Source organism: Colias croceus, chromosome 6 (genome assembly GCF_905220415.1).
Source record: "Colias croceus chromosome 6, ilColCroc2.1".
NCBI lineage: Eukaryota > Metazoa > Arthropoda > Insecta > Lepidoptera > Pieridae > Colias > Colias croceus.
Window position 1 is genome coordinate 11,464,746 of NC_059542.1, and position 26,024 is coordinate 11,490,769.

Here is a 26,024-nt window from a genome sequence, read left to right on the forward strand (position 1 = left end):
TTGAACGAGTGTGTAGTGTAGCACCGCGGACTTCAGTCAACTTCGCCCGAGTACTTCGCCGAGGAACTTCGCGAGTAGTGTGGAGGAGGCATTATAAGAAGAAGATTGTCGTAATCTGTGTTTATTAAGAAAATTCGTATTATTCTTTACTATTCAGTTCCTAGCTACATATCTAACTCCTGCTAGCAAAATTATCCCTTAAACGAAGCGTAAATGTGATTACATCTTTTTAAATGTATGTCTATATACCACCTATATACCATTACTAGCGGTCCGCCCCGGCTTCGCCCGTGGTACATATTAACGTTTTCTCTACATAAGAACCATCCTCGTACTTCAAGGAATATAATAAAAAAAGAATTATCGAAATCGGTTCAGCCGTTCTCGAGTTATGGAATTACAACGAAAAGTGGCATTGATTTTTATATATTAGATTACTAGCGGTCCGCCCCGGCTTCGCCCGTGGTACATGTTTACGTTTTCTCTACATAAGAACCATCCTCGTACTTCAAGGAATATAATAAAAAAAGAATTATCGAAATCGGTTCAGCCGTTCTCGAGTTATGGAATTACAACGAAAAGTGGCATTGATTTTTATATATTAGAAGATAGGCTTCTATTGCTTCTAAATGATTCAGTCATTCAGAAACTGTCCTCTGATTTGCTATAATATGTTATATAATATTCCTAAATTTAGTGACCATTAAATTAATTACCAACACAATCTTTATACAGATACTTCGATTTAAATTATTTAGTTTTTACCACGTTTTTACACTTAGATTTTTACACAACGTTCATGGGCGCGCACCTTTATACGATTTGACAAATGACATTTGGATTTTATAATGATGGATGTTATTTGACATTTGTTGTCTGTTGACATAATAAAAGTGCATTAATTACAATTTGGAAATCAGGATTCAGAATTTTGTTAATTGATGTTTATAAGTATAATTCTGATTAAATTATAAACCATGTCGGCTTCACCTCCTACAAAACCCCCTAGAGGGGTAAAACAGGGCAAAGAAACGGTATGTTTTTTGTGAATTTTCGACTTTTGGCCATACTATTTGCCTATTTGTTTGCAATCAAAACTTGGCACGATAACTATTAAGAAATCTCTTTACATACTGCAAACCAAGTAGCTCTTATTACCTCTAACTTACGGTACGCTATAGTTTTGGGAACATATTTCTATGAGCTCTTAATAATATGACATATCAACATAATTCTCAGCTGCCGCCCCCCTTTTTAAGTTTATACTGTCTTAATAAATAACTGTGAATTCATACAGAAAAGCTGTACGATGTTATTTATTATATACACTTAAAGAAAATATTATATGTGAATAAAAAATACTTTCATTTATTTTCCTAATTTCTTCTAATATTAATTTTTATTATCTGCTAGGTGTTCGCCTGGTAAACATTTTTCAATTTCTTTTTTCTCTCTTTAAGAACCTTCATTCTTTTCTTTAAGCGCCTCACCTAACATTAAAATTAAATGAGCCAAATTGGTAGAGCCATTCTTAAGTTCTTATTATACAGATTATATTATGTAATGAATAAGAATAAACTCTTAATCTTTTTTATAAACTACAAGCTTACCGCCCGCGGCTTCGCCCGCTTTGTCTGAAACCTAATAAATTATATACTAAAACCTTCCTCTTGAATCACTACATCTATTAAAAAAAACTGCATCGAAATCCGTTGCATAGTTTTAAAAATTTAAGCATACAAAGGGACATAGGGGCAGAGAAAGCGACTTTGTTTTATACTATGTAGTGATTTATTTGAGTTGGTCAAAGTATTGTCAAATAAAATTTCCAGAGTGGTCTATTGATGTCTGTTATTCGCACATTATCAGCGAGTGAAACAAATGAACAGAGAGAGAAAGAGAGAGCCAAACTTGAGAAGGAATATAAGAAGAGTGATGCGAGGCTCGATGAGCTTGTAGCAGCACATGCTAATGAAATTACCGAGGTTATGCAGGTATTTAGCTTTTAGTTCTGCTAAATAATTTCAATAGTGGAATTTATAATTCCTAAATATAATGCATTGACTGTCTAGATTATACTAGAGCCATTTTAATAGGCAACATTTGACAGTTCAACAAAATTCAACAACGTAACCTAGTAACGACGACATAGAATAACATGATATTTCGTTTTGTTAGATCTGCACATTTGCTTAACTTTTTACAATTACAATTATAATATATTTTTAATAATAATGACCGACACAATTAATTTTAAGATTTCATTTTACTGTTATACCATTCTAAACATAATAAACAATTTATGAATTGAAGAACTGACGTCGCTACAATTTTGTGTCAATAAACCTTTTTTCTTTTTAAATACCAGAGATACTCTCAGCAATGCCCCCTGGTTTACTACTAATGCTGAAATTCATAGCCACACTAACATATGTTCCATAAAAGAGGAAATTAATACACATACTAAGTCTTATGTTGCCAGACTGGAGAAACATCCGAACAAACTAGCTAGCCAACTGATAAAAAAGTCCTACCACAATCGACTGAAAAGAAAAGATATAATCTAGCTTTACTACTTACTTGAAGAGAAGTTGTCCTTACTGGAGGGCTCGCTCTAAATGCCAAACCTTGCCTGACAACACATCCGCTCATAGCGAAAACCGCTGATTGCAGATAAAAAAAAAAAAAATACCAGAGATGTTACTCTAAAAATCGAAATCCGACATCTAGAATCGAATGCATTGATTACTTGTGAATAAAAATCATTATAAATTAATAAATTCGATTGACAAATGTTTCAAATCCGTATCGATTAATTCACTTTAATCGATGTTTTTAAGCAGATTACCTCTCTTCGAAGATAAAATTGATAGACGTCAAATGTTGCCTATTAAATTGGCTCGACTATAGTTGATAAGCATGGACTGTGTATTCAAATTGCCAGACATTTTTATTTTCTGTAAAAACAACAATATTAAGAGACACAATATTGGATTCTAGACAATATTGTTAAAATAATAATTGAGATAATCGAAACTTCTTGAGGGTCATTGAGAGCTAAATTTCAAGGTCGCGTCATGGAGTGAGGCGACAATTTTGGTATCTTTGAATCATGCCAAAGAAGTTTCACTTCTGACACGTGTGCTCGGCACTCACGTTCTTTATTCAAATCGTGGACGTTTTCGACTCAGTGAAATTCAAATTTAAGATGGTCTACTGTAAAGAAGACTTACATAAAGATGAAGAGTGAAGAATATACTAAACAAGTTAAGAAATAAATCACTCATCTCTACCACAATACTGTCAAATTACAGAAATTCAGCACAGTGGGTGCAGCGCTCAGCGCGTGGGGTCAGCACTGTTCGGCCGCTGAGGCTCGACTGTCAGCGTGTCGAGCGCTGTTGCGTGTGCGCAGGGACGACTTGCGGCGACTGTGGGCGGACGCTCGCACGCATCATCATGCGTTACGGATGTTGACTGATATGTGAGTATAAGTTTGTACTTGTTTTTTTGCAAACATTTCAGTTTTACTGTTTCAGCAGAGGTTTCTTTTGTGTCCATATAAGTTTATATGTGACATCCTAAATTTTATTTTGGTCTCTCTCTCTGGTTGTGTTCGCTTCGCACGCTTGGCTCGTGCAGTGGTTCATAGTAAACAAAAATTACAACAAGTTCTAACTAGGGAAAACATATTTTAACATAAACGGGTTACAACTATAACACATAAATGTATGTATCTCCTAGTTGTGCTATGCGGTTTCGCCCGTGGACGAATTTATTTTTGTATATAGTTTATGTGTTATTCTAATACATAAGCTACATCACTGCCAAGTATAATCAAAATCCGTTCAGTAGTTTTCGCTTGACAGAATAACAAACATCCATACTTACAAACTTTTGCGTTTATAATATAAGTATGATTCAAGTAAACTGTTTTGTATGTCTGTTTGTAGTGAACGTGTGGTAGTAAGCGAGCGTGAAGCCCGCGAACTAGCGGCACGAAAGCGTGTAGTTGGCGCGGCGCATGCTCTTCACGCTGCTCTAGCAACCGCAAGAGAGCATCTACCGCACGTGTCTGCGTTGTCTGCTACCACCAAACATTTAGAGGTGACTCTATATTGTCTCTACCTATAAATTTATAAAGAATAGAAAAAAATTGATCACGAGGCGGGACTCGAACCCGCATCCTTTCGCGCCATTCCGGGGCGGATGTCTCACCAACTCAGCCACTCGTGACATGCCGGAGCAATCGAATTTATTCTATCCTTTCAGTTTTATGTGTCTTAAGGGACACACCGCGCGCCATCTATTGAGATGATCTCTACCTGCTAGATACAATGTATGCATACTTGCAAGTTCATACCAAGCATCTTTTCATTTATTTATTTATGTTCTTGTCTCTACATTGTCTCTTCCTACAAAGGGTCAACTCACACCAAAAGAGCGGAGAAGCGCAGCGAAGCGGAGCGCAGTTTCCGTGTCATATGAATTTTAACTTTATTGTCATTACTATAAAACTTATTAGGTATCGCCTGAGAAACTCGAGCCCGCGGCGCCGCGGGCATCCGCGTGACTCGTTCGAGTTTCTCATGCGATAATAAGTATTAAAGTAATGAAAATAAAGTTAAAATTCATATGGCACTGAAACTGCGCTCCGCTTCGCTGCGCTTCTCCGCTCTTTTGGTGTGAGTTGACCCAAAAAGTACCGCCATTTGAACCAATATGCATAGGCATTGGTTGAAATGGCGGTACTTTCTGTAGTGGCTCTATCTTGTAAAGTTTTATAAATAGAGAAATACTCAACTGCTCATGATTCTACTTGTTGAAGATGTACACATTCAGACTAGTCTAGTTGCTCTTAACCACCCTTTCTGGGACACAAATCCATACTAATATTATAAATGCGAAAGTAACTCTGTCTGTCTGTCTGTTACTCAATCACGCCTTAACTACTGAACCAATTTGCATGAAATTTAGATAGAGATATTTTGATACCAGAGAAAGGTCATATGATAGGTTTTATCCCGGAAATCCCACGGGAACGGGAACGGTTTTTCTTAGACTGCGCGGGCGATGCCGCGGGTGGAAAGCTAGTTAGTTATATTTCTCTAGCTCTACTAACCTAACCTTAATAGGTTAACATAGGACAAAATTGATTTTATAAACACTTTTTCAGTTATAATTGCAATTAAAGTCTCACAAAATACAATTTAATATTTCTTATATTGATCAGAACAAATAATAACAATTTCAGGTTAAAAAAATTGAATTAGTGGACATAATAGTGCGTAACTTGAACGACGCGGTGTACAAAGACGATCGCACGCCGCTCAACAGGCGCGTGTCTGCGAGACGCCGTACTGCGTTGCTGCTTGCGGGTAAGATTCTATGTTATATACAAAGAAATTAGATATGCTAATGATATTTTGAAGTGAAACTTCTTTATCGGGCTTAGAAAAAAATGTAGTGTAACATTTTTTCGTTACGCGTGACATTTTTCCGTTACGCGCCATCTTTTTCTTGTCCATACCACGCGTGATTCGACGTATTTCTGTAAAGTTGCATATAGTAAACTAGCTTTCCACCCGCAGCTTCGACCGCGACCGCGAGATATTTTGATACCCGAGAAAGGACATAGGCTACTTTTTATCCCGGGAAATAGAATAGGTTTTATCCCGGAAATCCCCGGAACGGGAACTATGCGGGTTTTCCTTTGAAAACGCGGGCGCAGCCACGGGCGGAAATCTAGATACTTAATAATTACTTAACTGAAAAAATCATAAACTGTATAATTTTCTTGATAGTATTTTTATGTAATTTTGGTCCATATTTGTAGCATATTCTGTATATTCCAAACTTTTTTTGAATTTTAAGCTGAATTGATTTGATTTCACAAGAGCAGCTGCAAAGTTTCTTACCGACTCTTCTCTATAGAAACAGCTTACGGACTCATTGTGTAGTAATAAATTGTGTATTTTGACGATTCTTAAGGGCTTCTAGATGAAATCTAATTGAATTTATGTTAGTGTTTAAAAGACTACCTGCATATTGTTGAAATTTCAAAAAAAATATTTTCAGAGTTAACAAAGAGCGAGGAGCTCACAGACGCGTATTTGCAAGACATAACACCGGAATATGAAGCGTCACTAACTGAAGACGATATGACGTTCGAAACTACAGTGTTGATATCGATGGAGGCTCTGGGAGTGTTGGGACAGTTGAAGGAGGCTACGGAGGTAAAAAAATAAAAAATAAAAATAAATAAATACACTTTATAAATTTAAATACACTTTATTTAGCACAAAGTAAATACATATAAAAAAGAAACATAATATATTATATTATAAAGCGTAGAGGTCATAATATTTTTCGTACATATTTTTAATGTATATGAATACATAAAAAAAATTGTTCATAGAGTTTAGGTTTAATAGCTCGATTTTTTTTAATAATTTCAAAATAAAACAAACGGATATAATTTGTTGTGTCTTGCATTTCATAATATGTATTTTGTACAGAGACCGTGGCTTTTTAATTTTTATAACAAGAATAATCTCCATCAAATGAAGTTTCGGTCCTACTTAGCAAATATATGTCACCGAAGACATTTTGTGGGCTTGTCTATAAGCAGTAACTAAAACGAAACTTTTTTTTTTTCTCCAGAAATTCAAAGTCCAGATCCAGAACGAATTACTCGAAGTGATCGACGTCGTTTCTCGCCGCATAATCGACGACGATCTCGACGACCGCGACGACGACAACGACGGCGAGGGTGAGGGGGAGGCGGAGTGGGGGGAGCTGCTCGAGGGGGAGGGGGAGGAGCTCGCTGAGGGAGGGGGGAGGCTCGCCTGCCTCGTGGGGTCGCTGAGGGAGGAGTTTAAGGCTTGCGGCATGCGGCATAAGAGGTATGGGTTTGATTTTTTGGTTTAAAATTAATTTATTAGCATGAAAATTGATATAGTGGAGTGTGCAGGGAATCTTTGGTTAGTTTAAACTTTAAAGGAAAAGGAGAAGAAATTCGCATGGGAATGAAATTAAAAAATGCGGAATAAAAGTAATTTATCTCAGTGACTACAAATAATTATTGTACATGTCCTTTATTTTTATGGTTGCCTGGAAGATATTGCTTTAAGCAATAAGGCCGCCTATTGTGCACTTACCATATTCATGTTCTCCATTTTAAATTATATATGTTTTTATTACTGGTATTGTACGATAGTGTCATAAATAAATAAATAATCATATACCATGAAATAGTTCAGTTGTATTGTGAAAAGTTTTTAGTTTATGTGTAAATACCGCATTTGTAATATTAGTTAGGATAAAAAATAGGAAATGAACTTTAAAATTACCTTTTTGTTTTCTAGATTGATTCAAGTATGGCGCGCTGCGTTACAGAAACATAAGATACCGGACTCGTGTCTTCACACCGAACAACATTACTGGAGCGCTGTTCAACAAGTGGTATGATTTTGTTTGTTATTTTAAAATCTATACTTATAATATTATAAAGCTGAAGAGTTTGTTTGTTTGTTTGAACACGCTAATCTCGGGAACTACTGGTCCGATTTGAAAAATTCTTTCGGTCTTAGATAGCTCATTTATCGAGGAAGGCTTATAGGCTATATATCATCACGCTACGACCAACAGGAGTGGGGCCACGGGGGTGAAACCGCGCGGAACAGCTAGTTAGTAATAATTATATATCCGTCGTAAAGTCTTCTATTCCGACGTTATAAAAAAAAATGCTCAGTTGAGAAAAGTTATGATCTATACTAATATTATAAAGCTGAAGAGTTTGTACACGCTATTCTCAGAAACTACTGGTTCGATTTAAATTGACAACATTTCAAAATTTTAAGCTACTTATTTTTTTATTTTAATGAAAACTAGATCAAAAATTATGATACATGTATTTTTTGCTTTTTCTAAATATCGAAGTTTTCATTCATCTTTTTGAGTTTTAAAATCATCTCATTCTAAAATGTCGTAAGCGCCAAATGACGTCATACATACGGAGGAATACATTTTTTCCTTTGCCACATACCTAGTTTAAATTAAAAAAAAATCTTGACAGTTGACATTATGGCACATTTGTCACTTTGATTCGTCAAGTTTTGTAAATATTGTTATTTGTTATTTGCTGATCCAAATTTTAAACAAAAGAAACTTATTCACAAGTACTGATGATGATGACTTTATGCAGGATTTGTTAAGGGGTGCTGAAAATTTCTGGGAAACAAATATACTATACCAAAAACGTTGGAAAGTGTTAAATAAATACAACTTTTAGTAAGTAAACAAAGTCTTTTATTTCAAGAAAATTATGAACACTATAGGCACTATTTGTGTAATATAAATGAATTGGTCCAACTCCAATCAAAAAAACATCACGCTAATGAGATTAAATTAGAAAACCAAAACACAATAACACGATTTAAAAGTTTGTTGACATGAATAATTCACAAAAATGACATTAATATGAAATTTGACACATGCCATACCCTGTAAATGTCAGTGATAGTTTTTTTTTAAACTTTTTTTAAATTAGGCTAAGGCGCATTTTTATTCCTCCGTATGTATGACGTCATCATCACATTTATCGTTTTTATTTAATTTCTCTTAAAATATGCGATTAAAAAATGAAATATTTTTTTTTCTGTAATCGCAAGAGCAAAATAAAGAAACGGTATTTTTCTTTCATGGCCTTATAAAAAATGAAATGTTGTCAATTGGTCGGATCAAACTTGTAACGTTAGTTTTGTACTTACTTCAAATTTTCAAAGTGTGTATTATCATTTAACGACTAAATAAAAGGTTTTCAATTGTTAAAACTAAAATATTTTTTTATGTACTGCATATTTGTGAATTATACATTTTCAAAAGTACTTACGACATTTTTATTTGTCTTTGTCAGAAAAAATCCATACTAATATTATAAATGTGAAAGTAACTCTGTCTGTCTGTCTGTTACTCAATCACGCCTAAACTACTGAACCAATTTTCATGAAATTTGATATGGAGATATTTTTATACCCGAGAAAGGACATAGGATAGGTTTTATCCCGGAAATCCAACGGGAACGGGTTGTTATTTAAAATCGCGGGTGAAGCCGCGGGTGGAAAGCTAGTATTATATAAAACTGCATATCTATTTATAAACACATTTCTCATTTTTTATATCCAAAATTAGTAAATAGTAAACACATTTTCCACTTTTTTTTGTGTCAAAAATAGATAAACTTAAAATTGTTTACAGATGCAGCTCCTCTTAACAGAGTACTTACAGATAGAGAGTGTGAGTCTCTCAGAGGCTCGACGCGGAGTTAGTAGGGCTGCTCCTCCTGACTTGAAACTATCTGACTATTTTAGTAAGAAAAAACCGCAGAGACGGCGGGAAAAACTGTTTAAACTTACAGGTAGGTTAGGTAAAATTATTAGTACTTTTTTTAACTTTTTTTGTTATTTTGCCGATTTCGTCGTCGCGGGGTAATTCCTTTTAATGTTTAGAAAGAAAGAAAAATCATTTGTTTGACTACACGAAATTGCAATAAACAAATTACAATTATATTAATGCAATTAGAATAAATTTATACATTACTAGCTTTCCACCTGCGGCTTCGGCCGCGTTTTCAAAGAAAAAACCCGCATAGTTCCCGTTCCCGTGGGATTTTCGGAATAAAACCTATCCTATGTGTTAATCCAAGTTACCCTCTATTTGTGTGCTAAATTTCATTGTAATCGGTTCAGCAGTATTTGCGTGAAAGAGTAACAAATACACACACACACATCCTCACAAACTTTCGCATTTATAATATTAGTAGGATGGTCTCGTTTATCACGATAAAATTGTGTTTTTCAATTTGATCAATTGATCACTACAAAACTCAAATGTATACTTAACTAGCTTCCGCCCACGACTTTGTACGTGCATCCCCGTTTACCCGTACCCGCAAGAATTTCGGGAAATCCTTTCTTAGGGGACGCCTACGTTATGACATCTACCTGCATGCTAAATTTCAGCCCGATACGTCCAGTGGTTTGGGCTGTGCGTTGATAGATCACTATATCAGTCACCTTTGAATTTTATATATATAGATTATTGTTTAACGAAAAAAAACGACGTTTGCTTCAACGGTGCATAGGTACTAGCTGCTCCTCCACTCCTGTTAATCGTAGCGTGATGATATATGTATAGCCTATAGCCTTCCTCGATAAATGAGCTATCTAACACCGAAATAATTTTTGAAGTGAAAACTTCTTTAGCGGCGTTGGGTATAAAATCTTAAACTCGCGTCAGGACACGTGGCCTGATCGAAAAAGCGTAAGACGGATTTTTTTTTAGCCCTTATATTCCATGCGTAAGACGGATACCATTCCAAAATATCAAACATGCTGAACGTTAATAATCAAGTTTTCACTTCTGCCGGCACTCCCGGAGTGCAACCCGTCTTTTTTTTTAAATCGGACCAGTAGTTCCCGAGATTAGTGCGTTCAAACAAACAAACAAACTCTTCAGCTTTATAATATTAGTATAGACTGTATCGGAAAGGCTTAACTTCTTTTAAGTCCATTTCGTTTACTGTGGTAATGTTGTGGATTGACGTGAGGTCCAATCCCCGCCATGAGTGTGTTGTGTGGAGCCCATTGTGAAAATTATTCTTGCATTTTGATTTTCTCAGCCAAAATATTAACTTGGCCTCACATTGGCATATTTATAGGATCACTTTGCTTTATCATGGACGCTCGGAGCTGTAGAAAAATTAAATTTCTAAGCGAAAGCAATCAGAAGATAAAACCTTTTATATTGCAAATTTGACACTCGAAAGGTAATCAAAACTACATTTCACAAGAAGTACTCCTTGTGAACTTATATTCTTGAAATCTATGTAAAGGTATAAAAATTGGGTAGGATAACCCTTAGAAAAAGTTGTGCTTCATATTTTTAAAAATGTTAAAATATCTATTTAGCTCTTGCAACGTTATCGTCTGGACTGTTTTTTTGTCGTGAATTCAAACAGTTTTAAACTTCCCTCTGAAATATTAGAGTCTTATGCTGTAACTATAGAAATGAAAAGACGAGAACAAGAAATTGGTACCAATTTTTTTTTAAACACCTGATGACAATTCAATTCAAATTATCCATACTTCCATACTAATATTATAAATGCGAAAGTAACTCTGTCTGTCTGTCTGTTATTCAATCACGCCTAAACTACTGAACCAATTTTCATGAAATTTGGTATGGAGATATTTTGATACCCGAGAAAGGACATAGGCTACTTTTTATCCCGGGAAAATGATGCAATCCCGGAAATCCCACGGGAACGGGAACTATGCGGGTTTTTCTTTGACTGCGCGGGCGAAGCCGCGGACGGAAACCTATTTCATAACGTACAATCATTACGCAAACATTTTTTCAGACTTCATAATGTGTGGTTCCATCATTCCTACAATGTTTGTTGAAAGCTGGGGATGCCATAAAGGCACTTGAATTTTTGTATGAGGTTTGCCGAATAGATGGCATATCTAATGCAAATCCAGGTTGGGGAGATTTGTCGCGTATGTACGTCGCAATGTTAAAGATGTCGTGACTCGTGACAGATGGATCTTGTTTATGAGATGGATTTTGTAAAAGAATAATATGTGCAATAATATACGCCAATAATGTTAATAGCGTCACTTCATGTGCTGGGTTTTGCACGCCTCATAAGCGAAGCGTTGAGGTGGGTACTACTGTCACTTCGCGCAAAACATCTGATTTTTCAAACTTAAAATGTCTTTATGTATCATACATTGCACTTGTTAGATAATACATACACACACATATTAAGAAAAAACACTATTTTTAACGTTCATGATATTTTTGATGTCATTTTTGTTATTTAAACTAGTTAAAAAACAGTTTAAAAAAGTTCTGTCTTGGACGTCCGTGTGTCTGTATGTGCGGATCCTTTTTCTTGTTAACACGATAGCGACCGAAATACTTTACTAATCGAGTCTTTTTTTTTCTCTTACGCTTGAGTATGCTCAGGAATAGAACCCTTTCATTTGTCAGGGTCTGATTCGATGTGGTTTAATTGTTATTAAATAAACAAAAAAATATCGACTTTTTTTTTTTTTTTTTATAGTGTACTCAAAATTCACCATGGCACTCGGGGACTGCCGCGGTAAAGCTATTGCATGCTATGCCTTCAAGCCACACCTCCGCCCGTCGGAGTGGGGAGCGTGAGGTTTTTTCGTTACGGAATTTCTCGATTCGGTCCCCGCGTTCGAGGCCCGCGATAGAAGCTATGCAATAGCTTAAAAAATTGTCTTGAAATATTTATTTATTACATACTAGCTTTCCACCCGCAGCTTCGCCCGCGCAGTCAAAGAAAAACCCGCATAGCTCTCGCTCCCGTGGGATTTCCGGGATAAAACCTATCCTATTTCCCGGGGTAAAAAGTAGCCTATGTCCTTTCTCGGGTATCAAAATATTTCTATACCAAATTTCATGCAAATTGGTTCAGTAGTTAAGGCGTGATTGAGTAACAGACAGACAGACAGAGTTACTTTCGCATTTATAATATTAGTATGGATTTATTTGTATTCTTAAGCGGCGACCCCCGTGTTGAGTGGGCCGGCGCAGCGGCGCCAGCGCTACCCGCTGGTGTGCGCGCCGCACCCCGCGCTGCTGCACGCCGCGCTGCCCGCGCTGCACGCGCTCTGTGCGCACCTCGACCGGTGAGTGGCCGTGCCGTGTGTGCGGCAGCAGCGGTCCAGTCTTTTATTTAATACTAGCTGCTCCGCGCGGTTTCACCCCCGTGGCTCCACTCCTGTTGGTCGTAGCGTGATGATATATAGCCTATAACCTTCCTCGATAAATGAGCTATCTAACACCGAAAGAATTTTTCAAATCGGACCAGTAGTTCCCGAGATTAGCGCGGTCAAACAAACAAACAAACTCTTCAGCTTTATAATATAAGTATAGATTTACTCACTTTAAATTTTGATTTTTTTATTTCAGACGAAATTAAAACCGTGTCCTGACAGCGATATTTCACGACGCGGTTTTTATACTCACGTAATAAATTCCGCAATCAAACTTGTGCTAAATTTTGATTTCCAGTTGAATTCAATTTTCAACCGATAAAACCGTGTAAAATGAATTTATAAATAGCATCGTTGCACGACTGAAACGCGCGAATTTTATTTCGCACTGGCTGCGCTTCGCTATTTTACCCGCGCAGCTCCGCTCCTGTTGGTCTCAGCGAAATGATATATAGCCTTCCTCGATAAATGGGCTGTCTTACAGCCGAAAGAATTTTCCAAATCGGACCAGTAGTTACCGAAATTAGCGCGTTCAAACAAACTTTATAATATTAGTATAGATTTAATACTTTAAAATTTGATTTCTTATTACAGACGAAATTAAGGCTGTATTCGCACAGCGATATGTCCCGCGCGGATTTTATACTCGCGTATTAAATTACGCAATCAAAATTTTGTTTAGTACGCATTCCGAATTAAAATTCGCGCGATTTTTTGTCAGTTGAATTTAGTTTTCAATCTAAAAACACCTTTAAAATAAATGGATTTGATCAATAATACACATAAAAGCGAAACGAATTTTATTCCGTAATGTAGACAAAGCTACATTTACTTAAAACTGAACGTAATCGCGCGGAAATAATTCGCATCGTTTTGCGTTAAACTTCCATCAAATCACAGATTCAATATTTTGAGGAAAAATAGCCAAAATTTTTCGCGAAAAAATAGCGCGTGGTAAAATACTGCTGCTCGGACAAGTCTTAATTATTCTTTTACATTTTAGTGGCGGTGAATGTTCCCTACGCGCATTTATAACGGACTACGTGCGGTGGGGTGAAAGTGAGCGACTCGCGAATGCTGCGCGTGCGCATATTGATTCGGCCATGAATGCGCCTTCTGCGTGGCGGGAACGGGCTGTCGTTACTGCTACCAAGTAAGTTTGTTGTGTGTATGTTTGTGTGTGTGTAGTGATAGAACTTGATTTTTAGTAGTCACCTACGAGTGAGCAATTTAGTGTAAGAATATTTGTAAAAAAAATTAGGCTATCCGAATGCGTTTGTACAGTTGTGCTTTTGTATTACTCTTACATTGGTCCTTCGAGTTTTTTTTCATTGAATCTAATTTTCTATTCTCCGGGTTATTTTTAAATTGACACGAAGAAAATGATAAAGGAACGAAAAAATTTCCATGTGGGTGATTAGTAATTATATCATTAGTATTATGAATTTTCCTTTAAACGATTTACATAATATGTGTAAAATTATAAATTTTAAGTTATCGTATACATAATATTGCCGTCGTTGTTCGTACACTTGATTACAAGTCCATATTAACGATATTGTAAATATTTTTCCTGTTATTGAATTTCAAATTTCAACATATAAATTTAATATATGTATGCCAATTCGTTGGCGAATCGTGCGGACGTAATTATCATATTATATTGTATAACTTTTGTGACCACAATTCTGGCAAATAAATTTATTTAAGCTATTGCATAGATTCTTTCGCGGGCCTTGAGCGCGGGGACCGAATCTCGAAAAAACCTCACGCTCCCCACTCCGACGGGCGGAGGTGTGGCTTGAAGGCATAGCATGCAATAGCTTACCGCTTTAATCTCCGAGTGACACATGTCTTTTTTTGACGTGACAACGTCTTAAATTAGGTTGCGGCTGGGAGTCACTTATGAAAAAGTGTACGCTCGGTAACGTTACGATGAGTCACCGAAAGAGGCACGCGGGCATGGTTAGCCCGCCTAAGAGCGAGAGAGACAGACATAAAAAGTCGTTGTCACGTAAAACTTTCGCCCGTATACAGATTTTACAGGCAACCAATTTTTTTCAATTTCATTTTATTTTCAACTAGCTTCTGCCTGCGACTCCGTCCGCGCGGATGTCGGTCTACGCGTGGATGGTTTATTTCTCCATTTTGAGTAGGTACCTCTGACAATAAAATCTTATAAATATCTATTGGACTCAATTTCCAAATACGGCTAGGCCTATAATAATACGCAATGTGTGTTCGCGGTTCTACGGAACAACGTCTATGGATAAAACTGAAAAATTAAGATTAATTTTTTTCTACGTATTTTTCCAGGATAAAAAGTATCCTATTTTACGCCCAGGATAATAAGGTATAATTATACCAAGTTTCATCGAAATAGAACCGCTAGTTTTCACGTGATGCTTTCACATACAGACAGACAGACAGACAGACAAAAATTTTTTTAATCACATATTTGGGTTTGGTATCGATCCAGTAACACCCCCTGCTATTTATTTTTTCAATATTTTCAATGTACAGAATTGACCCTTCTACAGATTTATTATATGTATAGATGATGTCATAAGTTTTAACCCTTAACGGTTCCCACAGCGGCGAGCAGCGCACAGTGTTCGCGTGCGCGTCGCGCGCGTGGGTCGCAGTGCGGCGCTGCGGCGCGGCCGCCGTGCGCTGCGGCCCGTGCGGCGGGCCGGCCGCCGCGCGCGCTGCTGCCGCTGCACTGGGGGCGCTAGCTGCGCACGCGCGGGCGGCGCACGCCAGACTGGCGCCTGCGCACCCGGCGAGGGCTGCGCGGTGGCTGGCGGATGATGATATCGTGCGGTTTCTACAAGCACTGCCGAATTATAAACTATTAGAGAATACACAGGATGATGCGCCACCTACTCAGCAGGTTAGTGGTGAAAGAGCTACTGCAGCTACATTGAGATCGTTAACGACGCATGTTAGAGCAGCTCATACGAAACTTGCAACGATGAGGACGGCGAGATAGTTGGGCTGATGATGATATTGTCCGATTTCTACAAGCGCTACCAAATTATAGGCTGTTGAAAAATGTACAAGATGATACACCGCTTTCTCAGCAGATTAGTAATACAAGGCTCGCTTCACTCGCCACACATGCTAGAGCAGCGCAGTGGCTGGTGAACGATGATAAAGTCCAATTTCTACAGGCGGTGCATATTTATAGGCTATTAAAGAATGTGTAGGATGATACACCCAGTAAGTTAATAGTTACTGTGTTGAGTTTACTAACCGCACAATCATAAACGTATAAATTATAGACATTATAGAATTATAGATTGCGATGACACGCCCCTAGGCAACAAGTCAGTACTACTGCACTCGCTTCGCTCACTACACATACAAAAGCCGCGCATGTAAATCTCACGCTACGTGATAGCTAACGAATAATGTTATACTGCACAGCATGATAAGTCTGTTCAAGTCTATAGAGTCGAATTTAATTCCTGTTTTTGTGGAGAAATAACCTCAATTATAAAACTCCTAAAAACATTCTGATAAAATGATAAATGATATTATATACTTCCAAAATTGTAATTTGCAAATTAACTCAGTCCTGCACTATAGTATACATATACAAGTTGCAACTCTACTAATAAACAATGTATTAAGATGCTAAAAATAAATCCCTTTTATCAAATGTGTAGGAATTAAAAGCAGCCTACGAGCGTGAAGCTGAAATCCTCGGTTCGAGTCTCGGCGATGGTGAAGTTACTATCAAGGAGATCGTCAGCGACATGCATCAACTTGAAGAGCTCGCTTTGCTTGCTGAAACTATGGTAAGTCTAATCTTACTAATTTAATTTATATAATACTATAAATGCGAAAGTTTGTGATGATGGTATGTGTAGGTGTTAATGTTTGTTACTCTTTCACGCAAATACTACTGGACCGATTACAATGAAATGTATCACACATATAGAGGGTAACTTGGATTAACACTTAGGCCCCGTTTCCACCTGCAAGTAAACTTCTGCGAGAACTGTCCGACAGTCTGTCTGACAGCAGCTTGCATGTGTAAACTATGTTGCAAGTTCTGTCGCGACAGTTTGTCAAGCGCTTCTTGCGAGAAGTTGCGAAAGCATGTGTAAACATGACTGCGTCTACTCGCGACAGTTCTCGCAGCTTATCGGTCTAGTTCCGTATATCTCGCAGCAAGCTGCAAGTATCGCCCGCACGGCTTTTGATTTTTGTTTATTTGAAATTAATGAGTCGTGAATGCTCTTGTGAAGAATGAAGAAACTATAAAGTCAATAGGATTGTATGAGGTCTTAAGATGGAATAATGTGATTATTTTTTGAAAATGAAATGAAATGAAAATTTATTTGTTGAATTGTGGTTACAAAGTTTTTATAATAAATTTCATGTCCGCACAATTTACCAACAAATTGGCATACAATATATTTATATTATGCTTATTTAATTTTATAATTTAACTAAGTTATTACATATTTATACAATATACACTCACCGGCACGGAATCTTGGCCACTTCAAATTTCTGCGAAAAATTACACTATTTCTTTTCTACTACAAAATTCAATAAAAATTTAATCAACACTAGTTAATGTAATGTGTTTACAAACTTTTAGTAATAATTGGAAGTTTATAAGAAGTTCTACAGCGTAGATATGAATTAAACAAGAATTTACGCTTTTCCTGTGAATTTTAAATGATTTCTTTAAAAAATCACAAAAATTAGAAAAAAGCGTTTCCATAAAAAAAATTCAATCTTTTATTACTGGGTGTTTCCTTCTCTTGCCTGAAACACTGCTTACATCCTTTCTGGCATACTCTAGAATACATTTTTGATGTCCACTTGAGCTATAGTGTACCAAACGGCCCTAGCTGTTTTTCTAAGCTCATCTTACATTGGTGGTGGGTTGGAATCGAATTTTATGTTTTTTTTAAGCATGTTCCAGATGTGTTCTATAGGATTAAGATCCGAGCTACGAGCTGGCCACTCCAATTTTTCAATAATAACCTCTTGAAGGTACTCTTATACGCTTCGTACGACATGCGGACGTGCGTTAAAGTGTATTAGTAGCAATCTTTCATCACTGATAAACCTGTTATAGGGCTGAACATGTTTTTGGAGAATTTCCTCGACGTACCTGATCAAATTTAAGTCATTACTTACGATAAATAACACCACACGAGCATCCAAACTTATACCTCCCTATACCATTATTGACTCTCCATGGAAAATCGCCGTTTGAGTTGTGGTGATGGATGAAAACCTCTCTTATCGTCTCCGCTATACTGACTCTTGGCTATCAGAAGCTCGTAAAGTGCCTCGTCACTCATCTGTGAACACCACACGAGCGCACTGGCTGTGGGTCCAGTTTTCATGTTCTCGCGCAAAACGAAGACGTGCTTCTCTGTGATGTCTGAGGAGTTCTGTACGGCGTGCTGGTCTGCAAACATTCAAATTAACTTCCTTCATTAGTCTTCTCACTGATTGCTCACCCAAATTTATTGTCCTGGTGTTTTGGAGCCGGTGGCGTATCTCAAAAACTTTCAGAAAGCCATTTCTGAGTATCTCTTGACCAATAAACCGGTCTTCTCGAGCTGATGTGCACCTCACGCTTCCACTTCCTGGTCTGCACGTGTAGCTGCCAGTCTCCTGCTATCTTTTCCATGCATAGTCCATAGCTGAACGTCGTACTTACTGTACATTAGGTACTTTATGTTGTGGCAGTCTTTGGTCTAATACTGTGATGGCCTGTGCAGGCTGTTGAGATGCTAACGGCATTTTTTATTGTTTGCTATGATCATTGACTACAGCACAACAATAACAATATCTTAAAAAGGCATAACCGATATCGAAAAAAGTTTAAAACGAACAATTCGTAACTTCGGCTTAACCGCACAAATCACAAATTTCGACTAACTCTTAAAAAGTGGTAAAAGATTATTCTCAAACTTAATGATTTCTTGACATAAAATTAAAGAAATAATATGTTAACATATCTGTATACAAAAAAATCGTGAAAAGCACTTCAAACATTTTTTATCGGCAAATTTGTAAGTGGCCAAGATTCCGTGCCGGTGAGTGTATTATTTACATTAGTTCATTAGATCATTTTACATTAAATAGTACACATTATAAATTATAGTATACGATTTATTTCACAAAATAGAATAGAAAAAAATTGTGACAGTAATTCCTATCCCGTCACTCGCAAGATCGTGTGTAAACACCTCCGCGATAAGTTGCGATAGTATGATCCGCGAGCTTCTCGCACGACATTTATTGCAGCAATAAATTGCAGGATATGTAAACGACATTGCAAGTAACTCATGCAAGACTTCCGCGAGTTTACTTGCAGGTGGAAACGGGGCCTTAGGATAGGTTTTTCTTGCAAATCCCACGGGAACGGTAACTATGCGGGTTTTTCTTTGAATACGCGGGCAAAAGCAATATGAAGCATTTTAACCCATATGAATATTTAAAAAAATAGTAAAATGCCTATAGTAGAGCCATTTTAATAGGCAACATTTGACAGTTCAACAAAATTCAACAACGTAACCTAGTAACGACGACATAGAATAACATGATATTTCGTTTTGTTAGAACTGCACATTTGCTTAACTTTTTTCAATTACGATTACATATTTATAATATTAATGACCAATACAAGTAATTTTAAGATTTCATTTTACTGATGCTACTAAAGTATGCACCTATAAATTTAATCATAATAGGCGTACTATTGTAAATTTACCAAATATTTTATTTATAAGTAAAAATGTACATAATCTGACTTGAAGGACTACACTTATATTGATCCGGCTCAAAAGACCACACACAAATTCCACAACGGAAACCAAAACATAGTTGTCAATTTAAACAACCAAACATCAACGAATATTCATTAATGTATTAACACAATTATTTTACAGGAGTGGATAAGCGCTAACATTCTAGCACTTCCCAGCACAATGAGTCCAGCTTTGCAACTGTCAGATAAGTTTGTGAACGACTTGAACGCTGCGGCGGCCATCTTTACTGAGATATCGCATAAGTGCTTGCTGTTCTTGCATTTGGAGGTCAGTTTTGAAGTGAAACTTCTTTAGGCGCGTTGAGAGTAATGGCAATGCTTAAAGTTATTGTCTGAACCATTTTACTTTCTCAGTCTTGCCACAAATCACACGCACACGCACACACACACACACACACACTCGCGCGCACACACACACACGCGAACATACACACACACACACGCGAACATACACACACACATTCACACATAGTTACACACTTATAAATAAAGGCGTTAATATAGGCGCAGATTTTCATTTAGTATATAAATTAATAAATAAAAATATTGTAAATTTAATCTTAATAAAATCCGTTATGTATAAATAATTTAAAATTATATAATGAGTACGTACCTTTTGTTATATTTAGGAAGGGTTGCAGGCCTACAATACAAGCTGCCTTAGTGTAGGCCTGCAGTTCATATTATCTTTGTTAATCATCTGGTACAATGCATAATTATCTATGTCCTTGTATTTTGAATGTTTAATAATTAATTAAGATAATGATACTATGTATTTAATTTTGTATTTTATGGTGAATAAATGATTATGAAATTATGATTATGAAATACAGTCACGTCATGGAGTAAGGTGACGATTTTGGTATCTTTGAAACTTGCCAAAGAAGTTTCACTTCTGATACCTGTGCTCGGCACAGACGTTCTTTTTTTATTTATGTCATAATTATAACAAATGTTTTTGGTGTACGTATTTTCGTTATTTTTTTTGTGTTGTTATAACATACATATTTGTATTTTAGATTTGTGTTTTTCTAATGAAAAAAATTTGGGATGTATTAACTATAAATGACCCAATTTAAATTAATTTATTTTCATAATGAGAAATTTTAAAGAATAGAAAAAAATCGATCACGAAACGGGATTCGAACCCGCGTCTTTCGCATTGCCGGGGCGCATGCATTTGAATGCTATAAAACTCAATAATTTTTTAAGCTATTGCATAGCTTCTATCTCGGGCCTTGAGCGCGGGGACTGAATCGAGATATTTCGTAACGAAAAAAACCTCACGCTCCCCACTCCGACGGGCGGAGGTGTGGCTTGAAGGCATAGCATGCAATAGCTTTACCGCGGCAGTCCCCGAGTGCCACACGTCTTTTTTATTTAACATATTATGATATTATGTATAGATGCGTATCGAATGCTTCCACTACTTGGGCCAAGAGGGCGGTGAGGGTGAAGCGGGTGAAGCGGGCGGGGCCGCGCGACTTGCTGCCAGTCTGCTGGCCTTCCACGATCTGGCGAGATTGGCGCCGCAACGGCTTGCTGTGAGATAATACACACACACACATCAAACTTTAATACATAAACAGACATACACGTACATACACCAAATTTAAGTACACACACACACACACATCAAACTTTAATATATAAACAGACATACACGTACATACACCAAATTTAAGTACACACACACACACACATCAAACTTTAATACATAAACAGACATACACGTACATACACCAAATTTAAGTACACACACACACACACACACACACATTAAACTTTCATATACACACACACGTACATGCATATACCAAACTTACGTACATGCATATACCAAACTTAAAATACATAAAACCAACACACACACACACATACATAAAATATCTCATAACATTGTCATTTACCCTCACACATACATTAACATTTACATTCGCTTTTCACACACATGGATATGGTTTTGTCGGTAACTAAATATCTTATTTATTATTCTTGTTTTGCTCTTGCTAAATCTGTAGCCAAAAAATACTATTGTTTTTACTTCATTTAAAATTTACATGAAATTTTAATTAACTGTCTATCCAAACTGTAATTATCAATTTTTACGTGTAAATTCAAATTACATTTATTTGCAAGAATGTAGTAACAAATATAAGTCACAATTTTATAGTGCTAATACATTCTACCCACTATCTGGATGTGCAAATATTTAAACATAAATAAATTAAACTAATTATAACTCATGTTGCAGTACATAATGAACGGCATTGGGGAGATGATGTCAGCGGCGGTAGTGTGGCGCTGGCAATCAGAGCGCGGTGCCACAGCAACCAGCGCCGGGCTCGCGGGCGGTGCTGCGGAGAGACTCGCAGCGCTGAGACACTGTCTCGCAGCGCTGCGACTGCCGCACGACGGGCTGCACGCTGCACATGCGTACTTGCACTTGCTGGCTTGCACGCCCGAGGTGAGGCTCTATGGCGGTGCTGCGGAGAGACTCGCAGCGCTGAGACACTGTCTCGCAGCGCTGAGACTGCCGCACGACGGGCTGCACGCTGCACATGCGTACTTGCACTTGCTGGCTTGCACGCCCGAGGTGAGGCTCTATGGCGGTGCTGCGGAGAGACTCGCAGCGCTGAGACACTGTCTCGCAGCGCTGAGACTGCCGCACGACGGGCTGCACGCTGCACATGCGTACTTGCACTTGCTGGCTTGCACGCCCGAGGTGAGGCTCTATGGCGGTGCTGCGGAGAGACTCGCAGCGCTGAGACACTGTCTCGCAGCGCTGAGACTGCCGCACGACGGGCTGCACGCTGCACATGCGTACTTGCACTTGCTGGCTTGCACGCCCGAGGTGAGGCTCTATGGAGCTATATGGGAGGGTGGTGACCGAAATGTGTAAACTGCACCTACTCGCTTGGTTATGTGGGTATATGCTTGAAATATGCATTATGCAGCACGCAAGGTACAATTTTATGTTGCTTACACAGTCGCCGGCAAGCAATTTACGATTTTATGTTGCTAAAACGCGAGGAAGTACGCAAGGTACGATTTTATGTTGCTAACACATGAGGCGGCACGCAAGGTACGACTTTATGTTGCTATATCGGGAGGCGGCATGCAAGAAATGATTCTATGTTGTTAAAACGTGAGGCGGCACGCAAGGTACGATTTTATGTTACCTACATGTCCGGTGGCACGCAAGGTACGATTTTATGTTGCTAAAACCTGAAGCATTACGCTAGATACGATTATATGTTGTTAAAATGTTAGGCGGCACGCAGGAAATGATTTTATATTGCCTACACGTTCGGCGGCACAGAAGGTACGATTTTGTGTTGCTTAAACGTGAGGCGGTACGCAAGGGACGATTTTATGTTGCTAAAACCTGAAACAGTACGCAAGATACGATTTTATGATGCTAAAACGTGAGGCGGCACTCAAGGTACAATTTTATGTTGCTATATCGTGAAGCGGCAGGCAAGGTACGATTTTATGTTGCTTACACGTGAGGCAGTACGCAATCTACGATTTTATGTTGCTAAATCGTGAGTCAGTACGCAAGGTACGATCTTATTTTTCTAACACGTTCGGCGGCACGCCAGGTAAGATTTTATGTTGCTATGACGTGAGGTGGTACTCAAGGTACGATTTTATGTTGCTGACACGTGAGGCTGTACGCAAGGTACGATTTTAGTTTGCTAGAACTTGTGGCAGTACGCAAGGTACGATTTTATTTAGCTTACACGTGAGTCGGTACGCAAGGTACGATTTTATGTTGTTAAATCGTGAGTCAGTACGCAAGGTACGATTTTATGTTGCTTTAAACGTGAGACGGCACACAAGAAATGATTGTATGTTGCTTAAACGTTCGGCGGCACCCAAGGTACGATTTAATGTTGCTAAAACGTGAGTCAGTACGCAAGGTACGATTTTATGTTGCTAAATCGTGAGGCAGTACGCAAGGTATGATTTTATGTTGCTAACACGTGAGGCAGTACGCAAGGTACGATTTTATGTTGCTAACACGTGAGGCTGTACGCAAGGTACGATTTTATGTTGCTTTCACGTGAGGCGGTACGCGAGGTACGATTTTATGTTGTTGAAACGTGAGATTGCACACAAGAAATTATTTTACGTTGCCTACACGTTCGGCGGCATGCAAGGTACGATTTTATGTTGCTAAATCGTGAGGCGGTACGCGAGGTACGATTTTATGTTGCTTACACGTGAGTCGGTACGCAAGGTACGATTTTATGTTGTTAAATCGTGAGGCGGTACGCGAGGTACGATTTCATGTTGCTTAATCGTGAGTAAGTTCGCAAGCTACGATTTTATGTTGCCTGCACGTTCGCTGGCACGCAAGGTACGATTTTATGTTGCTATATCGTGAGGCAGTACGCAAGGTACGATTTTATGTTGCTTACACGTGAGGCAGTACGCAAGGTACGATTTTATGTTGCTTTCACGTGAGGCGGTACGCGAGGTACGATTTTATGTTGTTGAAACTTGAGATTGCACACACGAAATTATTTTACGTTGCCTACACGTTCGGCGGCATGCAAGGTACGATTTTATGTTGCTAAATCGTGAGGCGGTACGCGAGGTACGATTTCATGTTGCTAAATCGTGAGTAAGTTCGCAAGCTACGATTTTATGTTGCCTACACGTTCGCTGGCACGCAAGGTACGATTTTATGTTGCTTACACGTGAGTCGGCACCCAAGGTACGATTTAATGTTGCTAAAACGTGAGTCAGTACGCAAGGTATGATTTTATGTTGCTAACACGTGAGGCAGTACGCAAGGTAAGATTTTATGTTGCTAACACGTGAGGCAGTACGCAAGGTATGATTTTATGTTACTAACACGTGAGGCAGTACGCAAGGTATGATTTTATGTTGCTAACACGTGAGGCGGTACGCAAGGTATGATTTTATGTTGCTAACACGTGAGGCAGTACGCAAGGTACGATTTTATGTTGCTTAAAACGTGAGACGGCACACAAGAAATGATTTTATGTTGTTTTAACTTTCGGCGGCACCCAAGGTACGATTTAATGTTGCTAAAACGGGAGTCAGTACGCAAGGTACGATTTTATGTTGCTAACACGTGAGGCAGTACGCAAGGTATGATTTTATGTTGCTTACACGTGAGTCGGTACGCAAGGTACGATTTAATGTTGCTAAAACGTGAGTCAGTACGCAAGGTACGATTTTATCTTGCTAAATCGTGAGGCAGTACGCAAGGTATGATTTTATGTTGCTAACACGTGATGCAGTACGCAAGGTACGATTTTATGTTGCTTACACGTGAGGCAGTACGCAAGGTATGATTTTATGTTACTAACACGTGAGGCAGTACGCAAGGTATGATTTTATGTTGCTAACACGTGAGGCGGTACGCAAGGTATGATTTTATGTTGCTAAAACGTGAGTCAGTACGCAAGGTACGCTTTTATGTTGCTAACACGTGAGGCAGTACGCAAGGTATGATTTTATGTTGCTTACACGTGAGGCAGTACGCAAGGTATGATTTTATGTTGCTAACACGTGAGGCAGTACGCAAGGTATGATTTTATGTTGCTAACACGTGAGGCAGTACGCAAGGTATGATTTTATGTTGCTAACACGTGAGGCGGTACGTAAGAAACGTTTTTATATTTTTAGCACAATTGCTACGTACATGTACGCTAGATGTATAGATGTGTTTATTTTAATCCGTATGATCAGTTTGGGCTATTATTTCTGCTGGTTCCTATGATTCTCATATCAATTGCGGAAATAATATTTCATTTGCGATCATTTCCTTTTTTTTTGTTTTTGTATTATGTTGTACATAAATTATACATTTTTCCGTGTTTTTGTGCAGGAAATAATAGCGTCGGTCCGCGAGAAGGGCCCGCAGTTCTCCGAGCTGGAGTACTTGAATGCGTTCAAGGTGATCGGCGCGCGACGCTCGCTGCCCGCCGCCGACATGCGCGCGCATCTCAAGCAGCTGTCCGCCGCGCTCGGGCACGTGGGGGTCACTGTGTAGGGGGGGGTGGAAAGGGGAGGGGGGTGATGGCAGGGTGAACACGTGTCGTGGGGAAGAAGGAATTAACAATTAATGGGGGTGGGTAGGGGGGAAATTATGACAGTGTGGTCACGCGAAAAGATAGCACAGTAAACAGATGCAAACAGTAGAGCAACTATCTACAAAACGTTCGAAACGACTCCAGCGTTAACCCATTGAGCCCCGAGCGGCCCGATCGGTCCACGACACAATAGATTTTCTATTTTGTCTGTGATTCCGGGGCTTGAGTTAGAGGGCTAGTAGGCATGCAAAATGTTGCCCACCACTAAAGTAAGGCGAAAGGTAAATAATTATTACCCCACATATACCTGTGCATGGCTATAAAATATAG

General features: G+C 38.3%; 1 protein-coding gene across 1 annotated transcript; it reads left to right on the top strand.

Moving 5' to 3' along the window:
• Nucleotides 1–861: 861 nt before the first annotated feature.
• LOC123692568 (exocyst complex component 4) lies at nt 862–25,654 on the top strand. Its single transcript, XM_045637324.1, has 17 exons — nt 862–1,034; nt 1,833–1,994; nt 3,315–3,484; nt 3,954–4,107; nt 5,255–5,378; nt 6,079–6,236; nt 6,664–6,905; nt 7,368–7,464; nt 9,259–9,418; nt 12,599–12,725; nt 13,816–13,965; nt 15,408–15,705; nt 16,484–16,615; nt 19,742–19,888; nt 21,027–21,164; nt 21,875–22,087; nt 25,490–25,654. The coding sequence occupies exons 1-17, from the start codon at nt 978–980 to the stop codon at nt 25,652–25,654; spliced, it is 2,694 nt and encodes an 897-aa protein (XP_045493280.1). The 5' UTR covers nt 862–977.
• Nucleotides 25,655–26,024: the final 370 nt, after the last annotated feature.